Raw genomic sequence first — 22970 nt, 5'->3', positions numbered from 1 at the left:
TTGGCCAAAGAGTCACTCAGCCATTGTTCAGTTGTAGTCATGCTAGATTATTAGATTAGGTTTGTATTGTATTTAATTTGCTCTATTAAGTGCAAGGTAGCAGTTTCAGTGGAATGATTTGCTCTAAATCCAAATTGCATACAATGTAGACCAAAATTGCTTGTATTAAGAAATGTCAGTTGTTTAATGACAACTGGCAGTATACTTATTGCTCTGTAGTTACTGGCTTCAAAGTGGTCTCCAGATTTAAAAATAGATGTGACAACAGCAGATTTCCATTATATATATATATATATATATATATATATATATATATATATGTGTGTGTGTGTGTGTGTGTGTGTGTGTGTGTGTGTGTGTGTGTATCTATGTGTATGTGCATATGTATATATGTTTTATATTTCTTTATCATTGTTATTATTATTATTATTAAAGACAGAAGCAACAGTAAGATGATCTTCAATTAACTTTCCCTGTACTTTGAGTTTAAAATCTCCTAAAAATTTTGGGTCCCTCCTTGTGAGATTATCAATGTTTTTCCAGATCAATTTACTGTTGCCTTTTGCCTCATTCAAAATATTGAGATAAAAACAGGATTTAGCTTCTCTTAGCTCTTGGATAACTTTGTTCTTTAAACCTTTATAAACCAGCATGTCAGTGTCTCTTCTAGTTTAATTGCTTTCCTTAGTGCAGCATCTCTAGATTTCATTAGTTTCCACAAATTTTCATTAAACCACAGTAAACTGTTTTAATTTTTAGATTTTATCTGTATCCTCATATTAAATCTTTCTCTCACAGAGTTGATTCTGTGAGTAAAAGTATCACAGCCATTATTGTATAAGATTTGAACTTACAGGGCAGTAATTCCATGAAAGCTGAATAAGAATAAAATACATTGAGCAACAGATGAAATAACTCAGACAACCATAGCAGACAATATTCAACAATTGTCAAACTATGTACCATCCTGGTAAAACAGGGAGTTCCAGGCCCCCAGGGACAACCAGGGCCCAAAGGACCAAAGGCAGAGCCGGGACTTCAGGGTTCCCAGGGGCTGAAGGGTGAGCCTGGACTGAGGGGCAAAGAGGTAAGATGTACTGTCATTCTATGCAGCCATTCATGCCATCATGCTATTTGTGCTGCCCTTTCCTTCATTTTGTTTCTTTGTGCAGGGAGATGTTGGAGAGCCTGGCGTTCCTGGGGATCTAGGTGCTAAAGGAGCAAAGGTCATTTCCATCTCAACATTGTTTTGTTTGCTACTGTAGCATTTTAAAAACAGACATGCTATGGCTAACTAGGTATGCATGTTGTTATATAACTTATGAACAATTCCCATTTAGTTAGAGGCATACTTAATACCTTTTACTGCTCACATTACCGTATCATAAATTGTTTTTCACAGGGAGACGTGGGAAATCGTGGCTTATTGGGGTCAGAGGGACCCTCAGGGGTCCCAGGAACACAAGGGCCAAGAGCGTCAAAAGGAGAAAAGGGTTATGCCGGTTTAATGGTAAATGAGCCTTCTATCTATCAGTCTACCTATCTATATCACCATCTGTCTATCCACTGTCTATACCTGTCCTCACTGCCATGTTCTTCTCTCAGGGGCAGGGCGGCCTGGTGGGAAAAGTTGGACCATCAGGCTTATTAGGACTACAGGTGAAATACCTGCTACCCATGAAAACGTAGTAACTTTCTTACTGTGATACTAAATTTGATATGTATAACTGTGTTGAATAATTGTCATTTTTTCATAGTGCCATTTAGTATCTTATTTTCAAATTAAACATGTGGGAATTGTTGTGCATATAATTTCAGGGGTCTCCAGGGATTTTGGGGATTCCAGGGCCTGATGGACCACCAGGAATCAAGGTAGACAATCTCACAGCATGTTCTGCAACTCCAGAGTCAAAGAAAACACACAGGAAACACATTATGTGCATATCCTGTAAAACACCACATTGGTCTTAATGTGGTTTTTAGAGGATACATTCAGAATTTTTCAAGTCAGTCTTGCATGTACGTTGAAATAATGATGGGTCACCGTAATCATTCCTTATGTCCATAGTTGCCGTGAAATGACCCCTTTCTCAGATGATTTTACTGTAAAAACCTACAAGGACAAAATTCACAGTGCTCACTCTGTGCAAAAATATATTCCAAAGTTCTGCTGAAGCTATCTTTGTTGTGGTAGCTGCATGAAGGTTTATAACAGATGTTTTGTCCCAACAGCAAACCTACACACGATTCAGCAAGATCTATGGAAATGCACGCAAAAAGGGGAACTTTGTAATAAAAGGCTGAAACTTTGGACAATACGCGGTTATAATCTGTACTCCACAATAATGTTGTTAGCTAATAAATATCCTTGGAGCTTAGGTTACTAATTAGCCAGGCTAATGTTTGCAGCTTACATTAGGAATGTTTAATCCAATCCTTACACTTTTGCACTTGTTGGTTTTGAAAGAGGCACAATTCTCCAAATGCTTTAGATACCCAGTATAGATTTGCAGTTTCCACATGTGGAGTAATCCAAAGCTGGACAGACCTGCCACATGTAGTTGCCTTGCTAAACTATGATTGGACATACTCTGTTTGAGTGAGGGGTTTAGCAACAGGGGCATTCTATTGCCTATGAAATAATTTTTTCATTTGTAAGAGGGAGACGGTATTATTCATTCTTTCCAAAATTACATATTCTCATTTTAAGCATGTTTACATACAGTATGTAACTGATTAACTAAATAATATATATTTGTTCCACATCTTAGAAAGTTGATTTAAGTTTTGTCTGTTTTTGTTTTAATATGATTTTTAGTGGTGAAAAGCATAGGCAGACTGAACACACATAGAAAGAAAGAAAACCAATAACAATAATACCAACAATGGGGTGAGCAAATAAACACTTTAGGAAAAAAAAAAGTGGAAAAGAAAAATAAATAATAAAAAAAAGTTAGAAACATAATAAAATAAATAAAGTAAAACAAAAATTGAACAAAAAACCCTATTTCGACTTGATTACAAATTGACCACGGGATTAAGTGGTACATTGATCGGGGGCCTGCTACAGGCTGATGATATCAAACATAGGGATTTAATCGGATGAACAGAATGAACAGACAAACTCTTGCCACTATTTTAGAAAGCTAGAAAGCTTAGTCTAGATTTACTGAAGTGGGCTCTGTGCACCACCTGTAGTTGGATCAGACCAAGTCAAACACAGGATGATGAAGAATTCACTTTATCTAACGCCGCATCCCACCGATCCTCTGCCAACTCCATTCCCAGTTCCTCCTCACATCTGGACTTTTAACTTGGAGACTGTATCACTGTTCAAAGACATGGTGTTTTCATTCATTCCAGATAGAGGCCCCTTCTGAGTAGGAGATAGTTTGAAAAGGCTGTCCCATTTTGATTCTTGAGGGGACTTGGGAAAGGAATCAAACTTTGTACATACAAAGTGACAGACCTGAAGGTAGTGGAATAAATTTGAACATGGCAGACTAAATTTAAGACATAAAGAGTCAAAGCTAGAAAAAATATTATCATCATAGAGGTCTTTGCAATGATTGATACCCAATCTGCACCAGAGAGTAAAGGTCAAGTCAAAATTGGAGGGAGTAAATAAATGGTTATTGCTAATAAAACTGTATCCATATCTTTAAAGTAGACAGCACCAACAGGTTTGAGAACTGATCTTGTGCTCTCTACAGGGAAACAAAGGTCCTGCTGGTTTGACTGGAGATCCAGGGACTTCAGGTCTCAAGGTAGAACACTGCTGCTAATAATTGTAACATACTGTAACTGTTCCATGAAGCTGATCTAATACCATTGTTAGCTTCATTACCCTCACATTGTGCGCTGTCTGATGTCAGGGGGTGGCAGGACGCAGAGGTGTGAAAGGTGACATGGGAAAGACTGGACCAGTGGTAAGTAGTTACAGTACAATATGACAGACCAGTACAGTATTGTAGTAGTATGATGGTTGATGACCTGTCCTTCACCTGGAGGTCATGGGTAAAACTATCTGTCCATGAAAACACTTAAATTTCACTTTATATTCCCTCAACCAAGTATGCAAGAAATTTTCCTTTTTCAGTTTCACCTCCCATAGCCATTCCCCAATATCTATATTTTTCTTTTTCTTTTGAGCATTTAACCACACTTTTATTATCTGTAGTCATAGATTAAAATAATAATTCATTCACCATTTACTCTTTTTCATTTTCCCCTTTGATTTTATTTCTGGGTCAAATGATTCTATATTAACAAGGCACTGCACCTTTAAATTACTTTCTCTTTTAGCACTCATGTTATCCAATCATAACTCAAGATAACTGCTGATATTTTTATACTTGAGGGGTCTGCGGGGATTGGAGGAAGACCAGGTAAGCCTGGTATGAAAGGGTTTTCTGGACCTGTGGGGCTGAGAGGAGAGCCTGGAGAGAAAGGGGAGCCAGGAGAGCCGGTGAGAACTCCAGCTGTTCTGAGATTTATAACACCCAGAGAATGTATGTCTATACACAGCAGGGTTTTTATTGATACAACAACGTGATGGTTTTTTAACTTCAAGAGCAACTGATGGTGATGGTGCATCTTTATGTTTGCAGGGTCCTGATGGCCTGACAGGAATTGAAGGACCTACAGGATCATCAGGACCAGAGGTAAGACCAGGACCCACTGTTAGCATACATTCATCATCCTGTGAATAAACTGTCAGGCAGACATGTAAGAGTCCTGTCTGAAGAGTTAAAACTCACACCCCTGGTCTCTGGTTGTCATACAATATCTTCTAGACATATATGTTGTTTTAAACAGGATCAGAAAACATATTTACAGACAAGCCTTCCTTTGATAATGTGTGTGGTAGCTTGTTATCAGTGTGATTCAATGAGATCCCAGATAACTGTTGGCCAAGAGCACTAACAGCAGTATGAATAGACAACATGCTAGTTCAGTTCATTGAGGAAATACGGGACATTCCTTAAGAAGAAACCTTTCTTAAGAAAGCTTTTTCGTTGAATCCACCACTTTCACAGATCAACTGTCGAATCAGAGAAAATCATTCAGCAAATTCATCTTTTGCACGTATTAATTATTCAAACCTTATCTCACCCAGCACCTTTTTATACATCTAACCATTTTAAAATGTTTTTTTTGCACTTTGCGCGCATTGTAACATTTCATAAACACCATAATCACATTAAATTAGAGAAATATAAATTACATATAAAAGTGAAATTATACGGGATTTATTAAGCTCGGAGGCCTCTATTAGACACCACACTGTATTTTACATTGTATGTCACTGGGCAGAAAACCAGTCCCTTGTTACTGAATATGCCAGGAAGAAAGAGAGGGGACTAAAAGACAACAGGGTTTAAGGGAAATGTGGTCTTAATTTTGAGTCATAGCCTACTTTCACTAACATTACTAAGCAGTACCTCAATGTGAGTATTGTACAGCTCTAACATACTGTACACAACCTGTTGTTTCCATTTTCCAGGGTATAGAGGGTGAGATTGGACTTCAGGGTCCTGTTGGCCCTCCAGGACCTCAGGTCAGTGTTACCTCATGAACCACGCACACTGACATGATACATTCATGCATATTCTGTATACATCATGTTTACTCTGTATTCACTTCAGGGACCAAACGGTAGACCTGGACCGGAGGGAAGGACAGGACAAAAAGGTCGAAAGGTCAGCTCAGACTATATACAATAATACTCATCTGCAAGTGTATGACTACCTTCCTTCATGCTTGTACTTTCATTGTGGTCAGCACCTCTCCAACACTGGTGTGCGTTGCTACAATCTACAGTGAGCAGCTGTTTTAGGATACTATTGATCCTTTTTTTGAATTAAACTATATATTTGTGAACCATTTTTAAAATATTTACATCTTCAGTAGGAACCAGTGGGCTTGGGGCTGAAAGCCACAGACAAGGAAGGGAAGACAGAAAGTCGATCAATCAATCAAGTTTATTTGTCACATGTTATCATATAAAGTACAATCACAGTGAAATGTAATCCGCTAGTTCCTTCACTGCATGCATTAAAAAGAGTTTAAGTAGAATAGAACAGAATAATAAAAAAAATATGTGTATAATGGGGGGAGGGGCTTATATGGGACCCTAGTAGCCTGAGGAAGCTCTTCCTGAGCCTCTCAGCGCTGGCCGGTGTATCCGGTACCTTCTTCCTGACCGCAGCAGAGAGAAAAGGCCGTTATCCGGGTGGTTGGGATCCTTAATGACTCTGCTAGCCTTATTCTTGCAGCACCTGGTGTAAATATCCTTTAGCCGGTGTAGAGCACCATTATTGTATGTTCAGCTGAACAAACCACTCTTTTCAGGGCCTTGCGGTCCTGTTCGGTGCAGTTTCCATACCAGGCAGTGATGTTCCCTGTCAGGATGCTCTTGATGGTGCAGGACTAGAAATTCCTCAGTATTTGAGGGGATACCCGGAATTTCCTCAAGCGTCTGCCTTTCACACCACTGAGTCACCACTGAGTATGCAGAGCACAGATCAGGCCCTCGATGATGGCACTTGAAACTGTCCACCCTCTCCACTGAAGACCTGTTGATATTAAGGGGGGGTGTGGTTCCTTCCCTGCATCTTCCCAAAGTCCACTATCAGCTTCTTAGTCCTGACACTAGCGGGTCAGGTCCTTTACTTCCCTCCGGTAGGCCTTTTCATTGTGATCGGTGATCAGGCCCACCACAGCTGTGTCGTAAGCAAACTTGAGTCAAAAATGTTGGAGTCAAAAGTGGCTACACAGTCATGTGTGCAAAGGGGGCACAGCAGCGGGCTCTAAACACAGTCCTGGGGTGCTCCAGTAGAAGATGTGTGTCTGCCTACCCTCATCATCACCTGAGTCTGCCCGTCAGGAAGTCAAGCATCCACATGCACAGTGAGGTGTTTAATCCCAGGTCCTTGAGCTTTGTGACGAGCCTGTAGGGAACAATGGTGTTAAACGCTGATCTGTAGTCAATGAACAGTAAACTCACATAGCTCCCTTTCTATCCACGTGAGATAGGGTGGTTTGGAGGATGTGTGCTATGGTGTCTTCCGTTGATTGCTTGGGATGGTAGGCAGGCAAACTTTAGTGGGTCCAGTGTGCTGGGTAGCCAGGAGCAGATGTAATCCTTGACCAGCCATTCAAAGGACTTCATCACTTCAGAGGTGAGTGCCACTGGGTGGTGGTCGTTTAGGTAGGCTGGTCTTGTTTTCTTAGGAACAGGAATGATGGTGGACCTCTTGAAGTATGTTGGTATGACAGACTGAGCCAGGGACAGGTTCAATATTATTGTGAACACTGGCTCTAGTTGGTCAGCACATAGTTTGAGGAAAGTATTGAGATGGACTAAAACATTGTTGGTTTTAGACTTTTCGTGGGATTTGTTGACAGTAATAAAAATAAACGATATTGCCAGGCAGGTTATTTTGACTTACTAGGGCTCAAAAGGCAGATTAATCCGCCACTGACAATAGTCTCTAACAAATGCACTATTTTCCTCCTGTTTGAGTAGAAAGTACAGTGACCAGCTGTTTAAAGATTTATATTTTATGTAAGAATGAATGGGTTTGGAGCTCAGAGCCACAGACAGAGGCTACATCTGAAGACTCTTATTTGATATCTCCTCACTTCTTGCCTGAACGGGAAGTCATTCTGGTCCGCCACTTTGAAGTCTGTTTCAAAGCTCTTATTTCTGCTCCGAGGAGCGAGGAGCCATTATCGAGGATACATAAGAGCAGCCTTCATGGAACTCTTACCAGCCAATACGCCCCCTTATTGGATATCAATTATTGATTGGACACTGCAGCTGATTGGACTGATCTGATGCATCACAACATAACTGTGGTTTTATACCTGAGTGGAGACAGATAACAGATTCAACTCAAGTGTATCACACCCAAGTTTTACATTTTATTTGTTTTCTGATTCACCATTCTAGTTTAGGTCTTTTCTCATTGTCTTGTTGTACTGTTGACAATAAGAAATATATAGAACAATGCCAGATTTACCCTTTAAGTATGACAGCTTCTTAGGTGAAATCCCCACTGCAGAAATATGCAATATGAAACTGTTAAGACTATTTAGTCAAATGGGATTTTTTTTAAAAAACACATTTTTTTGGGTTAGATTTATTCACAATATATGTCCGTAATTCATAATCAAATAACTGTTGTCCAGTGATACTAATGGGAAAGCTGACGTATTTTAAGAAAATTCTCGGTAAGGGTGTAACTGCCTTTGGGAAAAAGTGGAATTATCTACTATTTTGTGACTAATAAAAGGGCCATGTTGACTTTCAGTTTAAAGTGAGACAAAGACAAAGGTTGTAATGTGATGTAACTGATATTTAATGAATATCTGGACTCTGTCATGAGATCTCACTGGGTTGTTTTCAGGGGGATGATGGCAAAAGTGGACGTCCAGGGAAGGATGGACGCATTGGGAAGACGGTAGGATGGCTCACCTAACATCTAAAGTTAATGTGAGTTGGAATTCATACTTATATATAATTTTGTTCTTTTGCAAAGGGGAAAAGAGGAAAAGCTGGAAATAGAGGCCTAAGAGGCAGGCGAGGTGAAAAGGTCAGTTGTAGAGTTTGACTCTTAAAACGTGTATCAGCTCTCACCTTCACAAAGCTTAACTGTGCCCTTAAAGCTTGTGTTTTCAGCTCTTAAACATATCTCAGGTCAGTATTACATTTAATCCGTCTTGGTTTTTCTCTGGCCTCGCAGGGGAAGATGGGTGATTTGGGTCCATTTGGTCTTCTAGGGAGACATGGAACATATGTAAGTTGTATCCTCATCAGGTTTTCTGGAACTACTCTGTTGTGAGTCATTCTTTTATATAATGTACCTTTTTGACATTATGTGCCTTCATGGTTTTGGATATTTTTATGGACTGGCCATTAACCCTTTCTTTACATGATCATATTTGTATTTTTAGATTGTTTCTATGTATGTGAATGAATTGTTGTGTATTTGTTTGCCTCAGATTGCCCATTGCGGGACAAATAGATTATTTTGGTAATGCTTTATTTCACAGGTCCTTTAATTTTATACTAATTACCTGGAAATTTTCTGAGTAATTTGCAGGTATTTAACGGTTCATTTTTAGGACATTTTACAGAGAGGGTGGAGTTGGTTTAGTTGATAATTGTTCTTTAACTGACGGTAAATACTTAGTTTTCAGTGTGTAGTCTTCAGTGTGTAGTTTCTTAAAAACTCTATAACAAGCACATTTCCTGTATACTACCAAATTACCTAATACCTTAGAATTAACAGTTACACAGCGGCTACTTTTAGGAAATTATTAATTATTCCTTATGGTATTTACCGACTAGACCAACTTAACACTTTTTTCAGTTTTTTCTTATAACTTGTACCAAATTGCACCACCCTCTCTGTAAAATGTCCTAAAAGTAACTGAACTGTTAAATACCTGCAAATGACTTGAATAATAATTGAATTATTCAGTGTGACCATCACTGTACCTTACAGTCCCCTCCCTGCTTGTCCTCTCTCTTACTGTGTCCTAGTCTTTCTTTGTCTCTCCTTTTGAATAAAAGGAATTTGTTTCATAAAAAGCACATATTCATCTCTTTTCTTCCAATGGTTCCCAAAAGGGTGAAGCTGGCGCCCGTGGAGAAAAGGGTGAAATGGGTAGACCAGGCTTCAAGGTAGGCCTTTAGACTTATCCTAGTCGTCCACCTGTACAAGCTGCTGTGCACAATAAGTACATTCTTTATCATTCTTTATATCCCACATTGCAGGGGGAACCGGGAGTTCTAGGACCACCTGGCCCTCCTGGTGGAGAGGGGTTAAAGGTGAGTTCATGTGTCAGTGTAGTATTCCATGTAAGGTCTTTTAAATGATATAGACTACTTGATGCTCTTTCATGTGTGCTCAGTAAAGTACATTCTTTTTTTGTTTTAGGGAGTGCAAGGTGCCACTGGAGAGCCAGGGAAATCAGGTCAAAAAGGAGAGCAGGTGAACATCCTTCCCATTTGATAATATGATTTAACTCAGCTATCAGTAAACACTGTACTACAGCACAACTGATAACACTATAGTCAGTGTAAGAAATAATATGCATTGATTTCAAATCATTCAATCTAAATACTGGATTTTCATCACCGAAATTATTACCAGAGCTTACTGAATAACTCAACAATGTAAAATGCCTTACTACTCTATTATATAGTTTCAAAGTACAGCAATGGTAGGTACAGTGTATTGTCAACATTTGAGCACAGATGTTCTTGTAGTTCAGGGATATTCCAGTATAGCAACTCTTCATTATCCTGTTTACTACAACTTTCATTTAGTTAACATTACCAATTGACGCTGATTCCCTTGATTACATTTGTATAGATAAAAAAACAGTTTCCATTCTTGGAGGTTAGTCGCACTGACCAGACATTTGTAATGCAATGAGCTACATCAGTAAGTATTTAGCTTCTCATGATACTTGTGTTGTTTTATTCTCTCTCCAGTTTGACATTCCACAAATATACAGTAGTTTATGAGTGCAATGCTGTTGAGCAGTATAAATAATGATGGTTTATTAAAACTTGGCCACTACAGCCTATTTTTCTAAAGTAGTCAGGTGCGAGCACCGGTCAAGTAAATCATATGCCATCTCCGAGGCAGTTGTTGCATCACTTCTTTCCATCCTGTTATTGTTGGACCATGAAGAGTTCTTCTTGTCTGACTCCTCTGTTTGTCACTGTCTTTTTTGACCTGCTGACCTCCTGCTGGTTTTACTCTTTTCTCTTGCTCAATACTCCAGTGAATGGTGGCTTTCCTCCTTTTGCCCCCATGTTAGTTGTGGTTCCCTTCCTTCTTGTTCTGAATTAAGTGAATCACCACTCACTACTTTGGACTGTGTCTTTGCTTTTCTCTCAGAACTTTGTTAATACCTTGTTGCTTGGATACACAGATATGACAGTACTTTCAGCTGGCACATACAACCACTTTAGAAAAAACAGGCTGTAGTGGCCAAAAAGGAAGTTAGGGTAGATGTGGTGCATGATTTTTATAACTTAGAAATCTAACTTTAGTGTTTTTATGAGAAAGGATGTACCAAACTTATTTGGAAGCGAAAATGAAGGTGAATTTATTGAAATTATTACCTAACTAAACATCCATTACAATTTAGAGACCCACTTCATGCTTCAACTTTGACCTACTGTACTTACTGTAGTTGTGTGTGCACATAGTTTTCCTGTGCAATGAAAGATCATTAACAATATTTCAGGTGAGCTCACCTTCAGTTTGACCTCTGAATGAGGTGGGTTGGATCATCTGGTTTGTTTGCAACCTGTCTGATAATCTGAATGTTTGAGTTTCTTGACCTGTTGGACATAATTTTGGCAATGTTGCTGTGTTCCCAGATCTTAGTAATAACTTATGTGAGTGTAATGTTGGCCAAGAATGATGGCCAAAACTATAAAAATGAGACCCAAGTTGTAATACATCAATATTCTCCTTAAAGTCTTGAATGTTTCTATAGCTTCCTATTAGCACAGGAATACAACAGACAAGCAGACCACAAAAATAATCTGAACTTGAACTGCATTACCATGTAACCATAGGGCAACTTCTACAATACTTCTACTAATAATAAAAAATTCTAATAAAAGCACAGCACTCACGGATGCAGGAGGAACACACCTCTGTTTCTTGCAGTGCCACACACATAGACTGCATTATCACTGCACAATGTGCTGATAGGATTAAGCACCACACACATACAGATGTCATATCCACTCTGATGGTTTACTTATAGTCCAGCATGTTAAGAAAGTTTCACATATCTGCAAGTTGATTTTCATGCTATATTGTTATTTTTGTAATTATTGTAAATAATTGCTTGAAGTGCGTTCCTTTAATTGTGTCATAATAATGATACAGTATCGACTGTTTCCTAGGGGGATATTGGTCCACCTGGCAGACGAGGTGCTCCAGGCCTGCCTGGGCTGCCTGTAAGTCATCTCCAGTTAATGAAATATTGGAAAACAATGACGAGTGCACTGGTGTTTGTTAGAATACACAACACTCTTAACATTGCTTATCTGCTTTTCTGTTTTTAGGGTTTGTTTGGACAAAAGGTGAGTAAATCCAACACCACTCTATTCTTTCCCTGATAAATCTAATGAAAAATATTTATAAATAGAGGCTTTTGTGATCATCAGGGCCTAAAAGGATTCACTGGACCACCAGGAACCTTTGGAGAGCGAGGGTTGCCTGTGAGTATATTGTATGCTCTCATATTGAAGTTATGTACAGTAATTCACATTTTTTAACTGCAAAAACCTCCCTTAAAGCGATTTAATCCTGACTTGCTTCATGAAACAAGGGAATAATATAATGAAGTTGTGTATGAACATTTGTGTCCAAGACATTTTGACGACAATTTTCTTGCAAATAATAACAAAGACTTTGTAATGTCCACTGCAGTAAACGTATTCATGGGTCACATTCTGTTTGTCAGGGTCCACCTGGTCCACCTGGACCCCCAGGCACCTCAGTGAACCTCACATTGACACAGCTGAAGGTAACTCTAGGTGATAAGGGATAGCTTGCACTAGTCCATCTCCTAATGGATGGAAGTCTCTAAAATCAGCTCACAAATATACTGTATAGTTTCATTAAAAAAAAAAAAAATCACTGTAGTGATCTATTCATTGTTGCTTTGGCTCTGAACATGAACTAATTTGTTGGCTATAATAAAATAAAAAATATCACACACATACATATATATATATATATGTGTGGAGGAAAAGGGGCTTTAATAATAAAATAAAATAAACAAACTTACAGGCATTGAGAAGTCCAAACAGGCAAATGAGTCCAGAGGGCAAAGAAGCGAGGCAGCATGTTAAGGATGACAGGATAAAGAGCAACAGGAACAGGAACATGTAAACAGGATTGGGATACAGGTAACAGAATACAGAACACAAAGGTATGAAGTAAATGGACAGTCTGGCAGGGAATAGATGTTAGAGAACCAGTATACAAGCTTCTGGGGTTTAGGAGGTAATGAGCAGCAGGTAAGGATAATTGTGGAGTGGCAACAGGTGAGCAGGTGGGTGTGGGAAACAGACATGTGGTGGACAGTTGGAGAATAGCAAAAACAAGGGAAGAGAGAGTGTGGGGGTGAAAGCAGGGACAGAAGCAGATTGGGCAAAGGAAATAAAATAAACAGGACCGGGGCAGGAATCATGACAGATTTTAATTCCAATCAACTTTATTCTTCTTCCTGGTGATGGTTGTACTGAATATCCCTCTTTATTTGCCAATTCATATCTCAGGAGCTCATGTACATGTCAGACAAACCCAACTACATCCTGATGCAGACGCTGTTGGAAGGCCTCCAAAGAGATCTCCGCTGGTTCATAAACCCACCAGACGGCAGCAAACAACACCCAGCCACTACGTGTCTGGAGCTGTGGCTCGCTCACCCCAACTCCACTAACGGTGAGACATCACAGGACTGTTCTCTGATGCTATAAGGTCTTAAAGGAGAAAAATATAATCTGTTGTTTTTCTGGGAATAATGTGTGACAGGGCTTATGGATGTTGGTTGGATTTGACTGTCAAACACATTGTCCAGTACACAAATTGATCTGATATTTACTAACAAACCAGAAAAAATAACTAAAAGTTATAATTTAATCACTGGCTTACCAGATCATAACCTAACCCTATGTGTGAGAAAACTGACTAAAAGTAGATTTAAAACCACAGCAACTAAGACAATGGTCCTTCAATGCATACCCAGAGCTAAGCAAAAGGAATTTAGCAGTGAAATGAAGAGCTTGAACTGGGATGATGTACTGTCCTCTGATGATCTGGACTATGGCTGTGATACTTTTACTCACATAATCAACTCTGTGAGGGAGAGATTTAATGTGAGGATACAGATAAAATCTAAAAATAAAAACAATTTACTGTGGTTTAATGAAAATTTGTGGAAACTAATGAAATCTAGAGATGCTGCACTAAGGAAGGCAATTAAAACTAGAAGAGACACTGACATGCTGATTTATAAAGGTTTAAAGAACAAAGTAATCCAAGAGCTAAGAGAAGCTAAATCTCGTTTTTATGTCAATATTTTGAATGAGGCAAAAGGCAACAGTAAATTGATCTGGAAAAACATTGATAATCTCACAAGGAGGGACCCAAAATTTTTATATTTTAAACTCAAAGTACAGGGAAAGTTAATTGAAGATCATTCTACTGTTGCTTCTGTCTTTAATCATTTTTTTTTGAGTCTGTATATGAGTTAGGAAAAAAAAAAATATGAAAAGGAAACTGGATATTGTTCCTATAGATGCTACAGGTCAGGTTTTTGAGCTGGTAGAGACTAATGAGTTACAAGTAAAAAAATCATCAGCTCCTTAAAAAGCATGAAAAGTAGAGACTCTTTCCAATTTGACATTATGTTTGTCAAATCACACAAAGATATTTTAACTCTCCCTATTGCTCATTTAATTAACTTGTCTTTTAATCACAGCTCCTTTCCTGATGACTGGAAATGTGCCATTGTCTGTGTCATTGTTTGTATCTTGTATGGTGTGTTCTGTGTCTTTTTTGCTTTATACTGTTTGCTGTTGTGCTGTTGTATGTTTCGGATCGTGGAGGACTGCAGATGTAAATTAGCTTTGAGCTAACTCTGGTGCAGTGCATCTTTTATGTTGAAAACTGTATACTGTCCCAATAAATAAATACAATCAAAAAAAAAAAAAAAATTGGGGATACCTTTGCTATGTTGGACAGGTGTTGCCACATCTGTGATGAAGTGATGATACTCTGATGTTAACAAAACTTTTAACTGTGTAGAGGAGTTAGAAAAATAATTACAATCTACATCTTTTTCAGGAATATATTACATTGATCCCAACCAGGGCAGCCCAGCTGATTCTTTTCAAGTTTACTGTGACTTCACAGCAGAACCAAAGACCTGCCTGTCTCCACTCCAGCCTCAGGTATCAGCAACACACACACACACACACACACACACACACACACACACACACACTCTCTCTCTCTCTCTCTCTCTCTCTCTCTCTCTCTCTCTCTCTCTCTGTGTGTGTGTGTGTGTAACTGTTCAAGTAATTGTAATATCTTTTGTAAGAATACATAAACAAATGGGATTGATGTTGGGATCATCAAGTGTAAAAGTAGTTCATTGCTTTCTGGATGGGTGTTGCTATTTATGCCACCTTCCCATCACCTAGCCTAGCTCCGAACAAAGTCTGGAAGCAGGACAAAATATCAAGCCTCCGTCAAAAAAAGGAAAAATGCACCTTCCAATAAATCAGTGTTGTATTTACAAGTTACCAATATACTGAGGCCGTTGGACTTAATATGGTAGACAAAAATACTATTGTGGAAAACTGTGTGCACAGAAGAATTCACTGTGTGTGTTAGATATCTGCTAAATCACTAAACTTTGAAAGTGAGACCTAAATATGCATCTGACCTTCAGAATGAGGGCCTGAACTGGAGTCTCCGAGATCATAGATGACTGTGCTGAATACTGAGCTAAAACCAAGTGCATTGCACAGACAGACCTCCACTTATTTATACACCCATAACACAGAGACAGTCCAGCGTGTAACATGTGAAGAACTTCAAAGGCGATTCTTGCTTTGCACTTTTTATTTACTGCCTATTTTTTACGACCTTACTTTGTGGAAAGGAGAAGGGGAACAACAGGTTATGGAGAATCCCTTGAAAGCACTTGTGTCACTTGTGTCAGTAGGTCAGCTTTATCCCGGGGGAATACTTCCAACTCCGGGAGTGATGTCCAAATAAGGAAATGTGCGTCATGTTGCAGGTGGATGTGACTCCCCTCGTTGAGACTGTAATGGGAAATTGCTGATCACTCAATAAACACACAAGAGAGCATTGTCAGGTTTTGAAATAATGTAATCAAATAATACAATCAGAAGTATAATGCATCATAGTTCTGGAGACAAAGATACATACCACCTAGCTATCTTTTCTTTGTCTGAAAGGTTGGCACTTAACCAGTCCCTTAAATACTACTTGTACAGAATTTATGACATCTGCTTACTAACCTTACAGGTCAGCAACCAACCCTCAGATAGAAACATAAGTCAAAAGTTCAGCTAACCTAGGAACAGTCTTTCTTCACGACCATATATGACAGTACATAAGCATACACCAAGTAGCATCACAAAATAACATCACTACTATATTAAATTAAGGACAAACCACACTATCCTCTAAAGCTTATCAGTTTTACACATAAACATCTACATAACTACAGTTTATCTTATCACTGGCTCAGGTAAGGGTATAACAGAATAGACTTAACTGTTAAACACACAACTACCTCATCTTACACAGCAAAGAACTAAGTTTAGAATAGATATAGCACAGAGGAATTTAGAACATGTGTGAAACACTAACTAACACTAAACTGAACTTAAACACTGTCTGAAACATGTATGATATATTGAAGAAATACATCGAATGATAACATGTGATTCAGTTTTCTTTTACAAGACCTGCTGATAGACGTATGAGGAGAGGGACTAAGAGATAATTTTTAAAATATTTGAATGAAATAAATGTTCATAAAAAATCCACTATTTGTGCTTTTCCAAATAACATATTTGGATTTGGGCACACCCCTACTATGAACGTCACCTAATCACAAAGTATGGGTAAAATGAGAGTGTTTGGGGAACAGTATGCTCACGATTGAGGTTATGTTTGGTGTTTTATTAATGGTTTAAGCCTCATTTGCAACCTTTCAATTAAAAAAAACAAAAATTGTTCGATAAAAATACAGTATTCATATTAACATGATAACATTAATTACCAATCACAGGTCCCAATAAAAGCTTGGCTGAAGGATTCAGGCACCAACATGTCATTTCACTGGCTGAGCAGAGTTGAAGATGGCTTCCAGGTAAGCGTCTGATTTAGCTTTTCCTGTTTCCTGTTTAATTTTATTTATTTCTCAGTCACATCTTAAACGCAACCCCCTATTGTGCCTTCAGTTTGAGTATACAGGAGCAGATGTGGTGCAGATGAGGTTTCTGAGACTGAACAGCAGATTGTCCACTCAGACCATCACCTACTCATGCCAGCAGGGAAGCAGACAGAGCCACACAGAGAGGGAAGTGAAGTTCCTGGCTGATACTCGGACACAGAGTTACCTGGGGGCACTGCGACACTGTGTGGTAAGTAACTAAGTGGCAATGATGATGATGATGATGATGATGATGGTGGATTTTGTATCCAAAACTGTGAGCCTGTTAGAGTTATTCTTTCTGTATGAACAGCACAAACAACAGTACTGTTAACACCGTCTTGTTTATATTTATTATAGTAGTGTACTAAACACACTGTTTAGCCTTCTTGGTGACACAGGCATGGCATGACCAGTTATTGAGAGGTTGCTCACCTGATGACCCTTTAGACCTGCCTGCATCATATTGAAACCATGTTCCTTTATTTGGTAAGACAGATCAACAGACATAATTTATGAAAAATTCCTCATTCCAGAGGTGTTGCTAATTACTGGGTATTTGTAGGACTAGTTATACATCCATGATGGCTGGACTACTGAGTGGGCCATGGCATTCAGATGAAGTTGCCTATCAAGCTAATTGGGCCAGCCCCTGTAGTTCAGCCTGAGCAGATACAATGTAGTTATAAGGCCAGGTCATGCTGACAAGTATCTGCTCTTTGCTAAGGTGAGGGTAGGATGCTTTAAATGTGAATTAAAAAAATTGTGTGGAAAAGTTTTCTGATATAATAAGTAACTATTTGTAGGAATAGTGGAGCTACAGTAGATATCAGGACCAACCAATGTAGTTTAGCACATACAGAGTAGATTTAAGGCTGAGTTGAGATGCCGAGTATCTATTTTCTTGGGTGAGAGTAGGGTTTAAAGGCAGTTAAAGAGTAAGTTGGGTCAGGGCTAGAGAATAGTGTTGTCTGGTGGCCCAATAGATTTATGATGGAACAGCCTAATATACTGCAGGGCCTCATCAGGGTCAAAACATCATTTGACATGAATACTGGGCTTCCATAGGAATGCTCTTCCAACTTTTGGCACATTTTACCATGTATTGATAACTGTTTATATAATGGTTTGGAAATAGGAGCATTAATAGCAGAGAAGAAAGGACTATTTAAAAATGAATGCATTAAATTAATAACAATTAATACTGTAGGAAAAATTTAGTAAAATTTCTAGGTAAAAGCAAATGTGAAAAGATTAGTTATTTTTTTAAGTTATAAGCAGAGTGCACACCCTCAACTCTACAGGGAGTTATTTGAAAATGATGAGAAGCATTTTAAAATTAGTTCCACAGAGATTTCAGTGTGTAGTCTGTTTTATCCTTAACTGAAGAACATTTTGAGCCATCCAATCACTCATTTCAGAAATGCAATTCACAAGACAGTCCTTGGGTCATCAGGTGAAGTAGAGAGATAGAGCTGTGTGTCATCTGCAAATCAGTGGAAACAGACTGTTTACAGATGATAGTTTAGTGGCAGCATGTAGGCAGAAAAGAATAGGGCTCAGAACTGAACCTTGGGGGCACACTAACAGTGAAGAGATGCACTTGTTTACTGACTGTTTTTCAAACACTGTTTCCTTTTCCACAGCCCTCAAAGGAACTGGAGTCAGGAGCCCAGAAATCTGTTTTTCAATTTGAGAGTGAAGATCTTCAGCTGCTGCCTCTCAGGGACCTGGCAGTGTTCGGCAACAAAGAAGAGACTGAGGAGTTTGGCTTCACCATAGGACCAGCATGCTTCAGCTAGGGAGGCACCCTGTCTCTTAGCATAACATCTGTGTGGTGGTCTGCAGCTACGAAGGCAAACCATGTATTTCTGGCACTTTGATACTGTCTTTCATCGCATTACATCATTTTTGAGTTGGCATTACTTGCTAGTTAAGCCTTGGCATACCAGCTAAGTTTCTGTGGACGTCCACTGACTTAAGAGATCTTGTTGCTTGCAGTTGGAATTATGGGTCAAAAATGAGCAAGCACAACCAAAGCAGGCTGAAGATCATCCAGGAGATTTCCTCTGCACAAACTAACTGTTGGCTTGCCCACTTTTTAGACCAAGGATATTTTGAACCTGAAATTCTTGACATTGACTGTCTTTGTACATTTTGTTTGTCTGTATTTGTGTTTTTGAAACCTGCTTATTTATGTAACTGATTGACATTCATGTAATTATTTTTAATTTTGATTCAGGTGCTCGTTTACTTGACAGTTGTGTTGGGTAACAGATAATATGATAGCTTCTTCCATTTTGGACTATACAGTTGTCCGTGTTCCCTCAAAGATCAGTAACATCAAGATGGTTAACAATTGGTTAATGGTGCAAATTCATATGTCAACGTCTGCCATATGAATTTGCATATGGCAGACGCCATATGGATTGACATCACTCAGCTAATCATATGAGTGCTGATCACAGTTTTGACCCTCTACTCATGTAGCTTTTATTTCAAAATAAGATTGCACAAGTAAGGTGAAGATACCTTCATCCTAGATCAACAAATCAATCTATTAACTGCATTTGAAGAACAGTCTGATATATTGGCTGATGTTAGGTCATCACAGATGTAACATATCGGCATATAAGATTAGATTTATTGTCACCTTAGGGAAATTTGTCTTGGGCTCAGCATCAATGTGTCATGGAGCATTTTTCTCCAGACATTCTTAGCAGCATTCTTACAAACATTCATACATTAAAATAGATAATAAGAGTCAAACTCCATACATTCAACAGAAAAAAACAATAAAGATTTATATAAGTATGTCAGTGCAGAAATGCCAAAAATATGTTTGAGGTCATTTACAAACAGTGTCTCCACCAGAGAATACTGACAAGCTTATTTTAACTGTAACATGTCCCGCTCAGTGCATATCTCTGTGACAATTCTTGAAAAAACAAATTCAAGGGATTCTTATCAAAAATGTAAAAAATCCAGTATTGGGCCCTGAGCCTGATACTTGGGTGATTTTTGGGAGGTTTGGGTGATTTGGGGACCCTGGCAAACTCAGTTATAGGGCCTCCTTCATGCCTTATTTTCACCCTTTCTCTATTTGAGAATGTTGCTATTGGTGCTGGTAGAAGTAGCCTACTCAAAACTTTTAAGTATTAATAGCACACCAAACGTAATCTGTTAAAAGTAAAAGTCCTGCATTCAAAAATGTGTTTAGGTAAAAGTGAAGAAGTATTATTAGCACAATGTACTTTCATGTACTTAATGTCTGTTTAAGGTGGCACTCATCTTAACTGCTTTTACTACTGGATACTTTAATCTATTATAATGCATTATATTTTATTTGTTGATCATCATATTTTGTGTGTAAAATCTTGATCTGTAAAGCAACCAGTAACAAGCTGTCAGATAAATGTAGCAGAATGACAAGTACAGTGTTTCCCTCTGAAATAGAAGGAACTGAATCCCTCCTAGTAGAAGTGGAGTAGAAGTAGCCTATACAGCTCCATACAATGGAAATATAAACGTACATGTACCTCATAACTGTAAGCATAATACTTGAGTAAATTTACATGGTTACTTTTAAGCATGTTAGTAAGGAGGTTGATTATTTCTATAACTGCAGTCATTTACCAGGTTTTTCCTCTGGTTCTCTGACATGAACTGTAAAGAAAAGTATCTCACTTCACTCAAGTAAGGTAGGCTACTTGTACTTTAGACTACTTGAATAGTACTTTATATTTATACACCACTACATTTGAAGATAAGGAATTTTAATACAAAATATATGAACTGATAAAATATGATGCATCATTATGGATTAAACTACCCAGCATTTGGCCTATATAAGGTAGTTAAAATTAACATTCAAATGTTGCTTATAAGGTAGTGCATCTGTAATATCAATAAAAGTAATGTGACATAACACAAGTAAAAGTTTAACTGCAGGACTTTGACTTGTAATGGAGTAAATCTGCAGTATTGTTTAACGATCTGAATAATTCCTCCATCACTGGGACCACCAGGTTGTTGTACATTGTCCTGAAAGCAGTTGTCTTTTCTTTATAGGCTACTAATTGATACTCTCTCTTCACTGATTGCAGTTTTTTTTCTTATATTATCATCATTCTCTTTGTCTGTTTTCATGAGGGTTTGGGGGGGAAGAGGGTCTGTGCTCCCCACCATCTAACAAGTGAGTCTGTGCGACAGGAAAACGTTAGTAACTGTTGTCCTGCCTGATGTTTGACCTGGAGTTTTACAATGATTGTTTTATTTTTCCTGTTATTTTTTTCTTTTGAAATGCGCAGTGATAACTCAGCAGTGTGGTCTCACATTGACAATGATTTTTTTAAATGTGCTTTAGGGGCTTTTGTAAATAATTTTGGGGTATAATGAGTTAGAATAGTAACATAATTTTATGTTTCATATCTAAACAGCATAATAAATCTATAGCAGTTTGGGGCCTACCTTGCTTAATAGTAAAGTCCACCCCTGATCAACCTACATTTTGAAGAAGCTAGAGAGCTCGATAAGAATTGAATGGATTGTTTTAGCTGAATCAGTTAAACCACATTTGAAGAACAGGCCCTCTAATGTCAGATCATTTGATTCTTTGAGTTCTTTTTCAAAGTGTTAACAGAGGAGCTGGATTGATGAACCTGAGTGTGGTGTGTGAAGTTTACTGACATCATGTGAAAACATGAGAAACATGAGGATAAGCCTGGCAATATTCTTTATTTTTATTACTGTAAACAAATCCCAAGAGAAGTCCAAACCAACAATGTTTTAGTCCGTCTCTATCTTTCCTACCTTGTCTGTGGCTCTCAGCTTCAAGCCCATTGGTTCCTACTGAAGACATAAATCTTTTTAAAATGGTTCACAAATACACATATATAAATATAGTTTCATTTTTTTTTAAAAAAGGCTCAGTAATATCCTAACACAGCTGGTCACTGTAGTTTCTAGCAAATGCTGAAACAGAAGGTGTTAGTGCATTTGTTGGGGACTATTTGCAGTAAGTAGATCAATTCATTATTGGTTTGGCTCTGCACATGAGATTTGTTAACAGTATGAAAAATATAGAAAATGTATAAACTTCTCAATTACATCATGTGGCTGTTGTAGATTTTTGAAGTTAATTTGTTTGCCTGTAGTCAATACTTGAGTCATCTCCATGCATCTCAGTCTTTTGTCAGAGTTTATCATTTATGTTGTGTTGATGTCAGGTTTCTCATTTGTTTCTCAGTGTTTCCTCAACATTTCACTGATGCTGCACAGAACTTGAAGCTGCATTAGTAGATTTTTTTTAGCCGCTTGGGGGCATCAAAACAAACTGAAGACACAGTGCAACATTAGCATTCATATGGAGACATGATTCTTAGGAAAATATGTGGCTCTTTAGCTGCCAAAATGCTCCACTGTGTTTACCAGCTAGTTGCTGTCTTTTCAGATATTTGGTGCTGGACAGGTTGTGTAAAGCAGGTTTATCAGAGCTTTTTTGCTGAAAAAGCTGCCTTTGGCCTGAAAATGGGGTTCGTGGGAGATGAGTTGAGAGACAGAAAACCAAAACAATGACTTTCAAGAGGCTAAAAAGATCTGTGGAGCTTACTACTCTCATTTTACACATAGTCATTCGATCCATTGTTAATAGAAATATCTGTTAGTGCAGCTTTAACCAATACATGAAGGGATTTCCTGGTTTATTTTGATATGGTACTGCATGACTCAGTAGGTACCATGCAGGGTTTTGTTTCTGTTCCTGTCAGAGCTACCCATGCGTCAACTGTATGTTACTGTAAGTTACATTTGCTACTGTATGGTGCTTCATCATAAATTAAATTCATTTAAATTGATGCTGTTTCAATAATGATGTCACAGCTTTAGCATGCAAACATAGTTTGTATATCACACTGCCAAAAACAGTTCTCATTCAACATGAT

The 22970-nt window shown here is 38.2% G+C and overlaps 1 protein-coding gene across 4 annotated transcripts in view; it reads left to right on the top strand.

Moving 5' to 3' along the window:
* si:dkey-61l1.4 (collagen alpha-2(I) chain) overlaps nucleotides 1-22883 on the top strand; it is a 91322-nt gene extending 68439 nt beyond the window's left edge. For all 4 annotated transcript variants that reach the window (XM_067600722.1, XM_067600731.1, XM_067600714.1 and 1 more), the window contains 26 exons: nucleotides 980-1087; nucleotides 1173-1226; nucleotides 1403-1510; nucleotides 1606-1659; nucleotides 1819-1872; nucleotides 3714-3767; nucleotides 3876-3929; nucleotides 4361-4468; nucleotides 4611-4664; nucleotides 5507-5560; nucleotides 5649-5702; nucleotides 8415-8468; nucleotides 8547-8600; nucleotides 8751-8804; nucleotides 9641-9694; nucleotides 9788-9841; nucleotides 9951-10004; nucleotides 11948-12001; nucleotides 12110-12127; nucleotides 12212-12265; nucleotides 12511-12573; nucleotides 13331-13496; nucleotides 14901-15007; nucleotides 16885-16965; nucleotides 17057-17239; nucleotides 18675-22883. In XM_067600722.1, coding sequence (XP_067456823.1) covers nucleotides 980-1087; nucleotides 1173-1226; nucleotides 1403-1510; nucleotides 1606-1659; nucleotides 1819-1872; nucleotides 3714-3767; nucleotides 3876-3929; nucleotides 4361-4468; nucleotides 4611-4664; nucleotides 5507-5560; nucleotides 5649-5702; nucleotides 8415-8468; nucleotides 8547-8600; nucleotides 8751-8804; nucleotides 9641-9694; nucleotides 9788-9841; nucleotides 9951-10004; nucleotides 11948-12001; nucleotides 12110-12127; nucleotides 12212-12265; nucleotides 12511-12573; nucleotides 13331-13496; nucleotides 14901-15007; nucleotides 16885-16965; nucleotides 17057-17239; nucleotides 18675-18830 — 1962 coding nt within the window. In that variant the 3' untranslated portion in view covers nucleotides 18831-22883. The remainder of the gene's footprint in view (nucleotides 1-979; nucleotides 1088-1172; nucleotides 1227-1402; nucleotides 1511-1605; nucleotides 1660-1818; nucleotides 1873-3713; nucleotides 3768-3875; nucleotides 3930-4360; nucleotides 4469-4610; nucleotides 4665-5506; nucleotides 5561-5648; nucleotides 5703-8414; nucleotides 8469-8546; nucleotides 8601-8750; nucleotides 8805-9640; nucleotides 9695-9787; nucleotides 9842-9950; nucleotides 10005-11947; nucleotides 12002-12109; nucleotides 12128-12211; nucleotides 12266-12510; nucleotides 12574-13330; nucleotides 13497-14900; nucleotides 15008-16884; nucleotides 16966-17056; nucleotides 17240-18674) is intronic.
* Nucleotides 22884-22970: the final 87 nt, after the last annotated feature.

Source organism: Thunnus thynnus, chromosome 2, assembly GCF_963924715.1.
Source record: "Thunnus thynnus chromosome 2, fThuThy2.1, whole genome shotgun sequence".
Taxonomy (NCBI): domain Eukaryota; kingdom Metazoa; phylum Chordata; class Actinopteri; order Scombriformes; family Scombridae; genus Thunnus; species Thunnus thynnus.
This window is presented reverse-complemented; position numbering and strand designations above follow the sequence as displayed.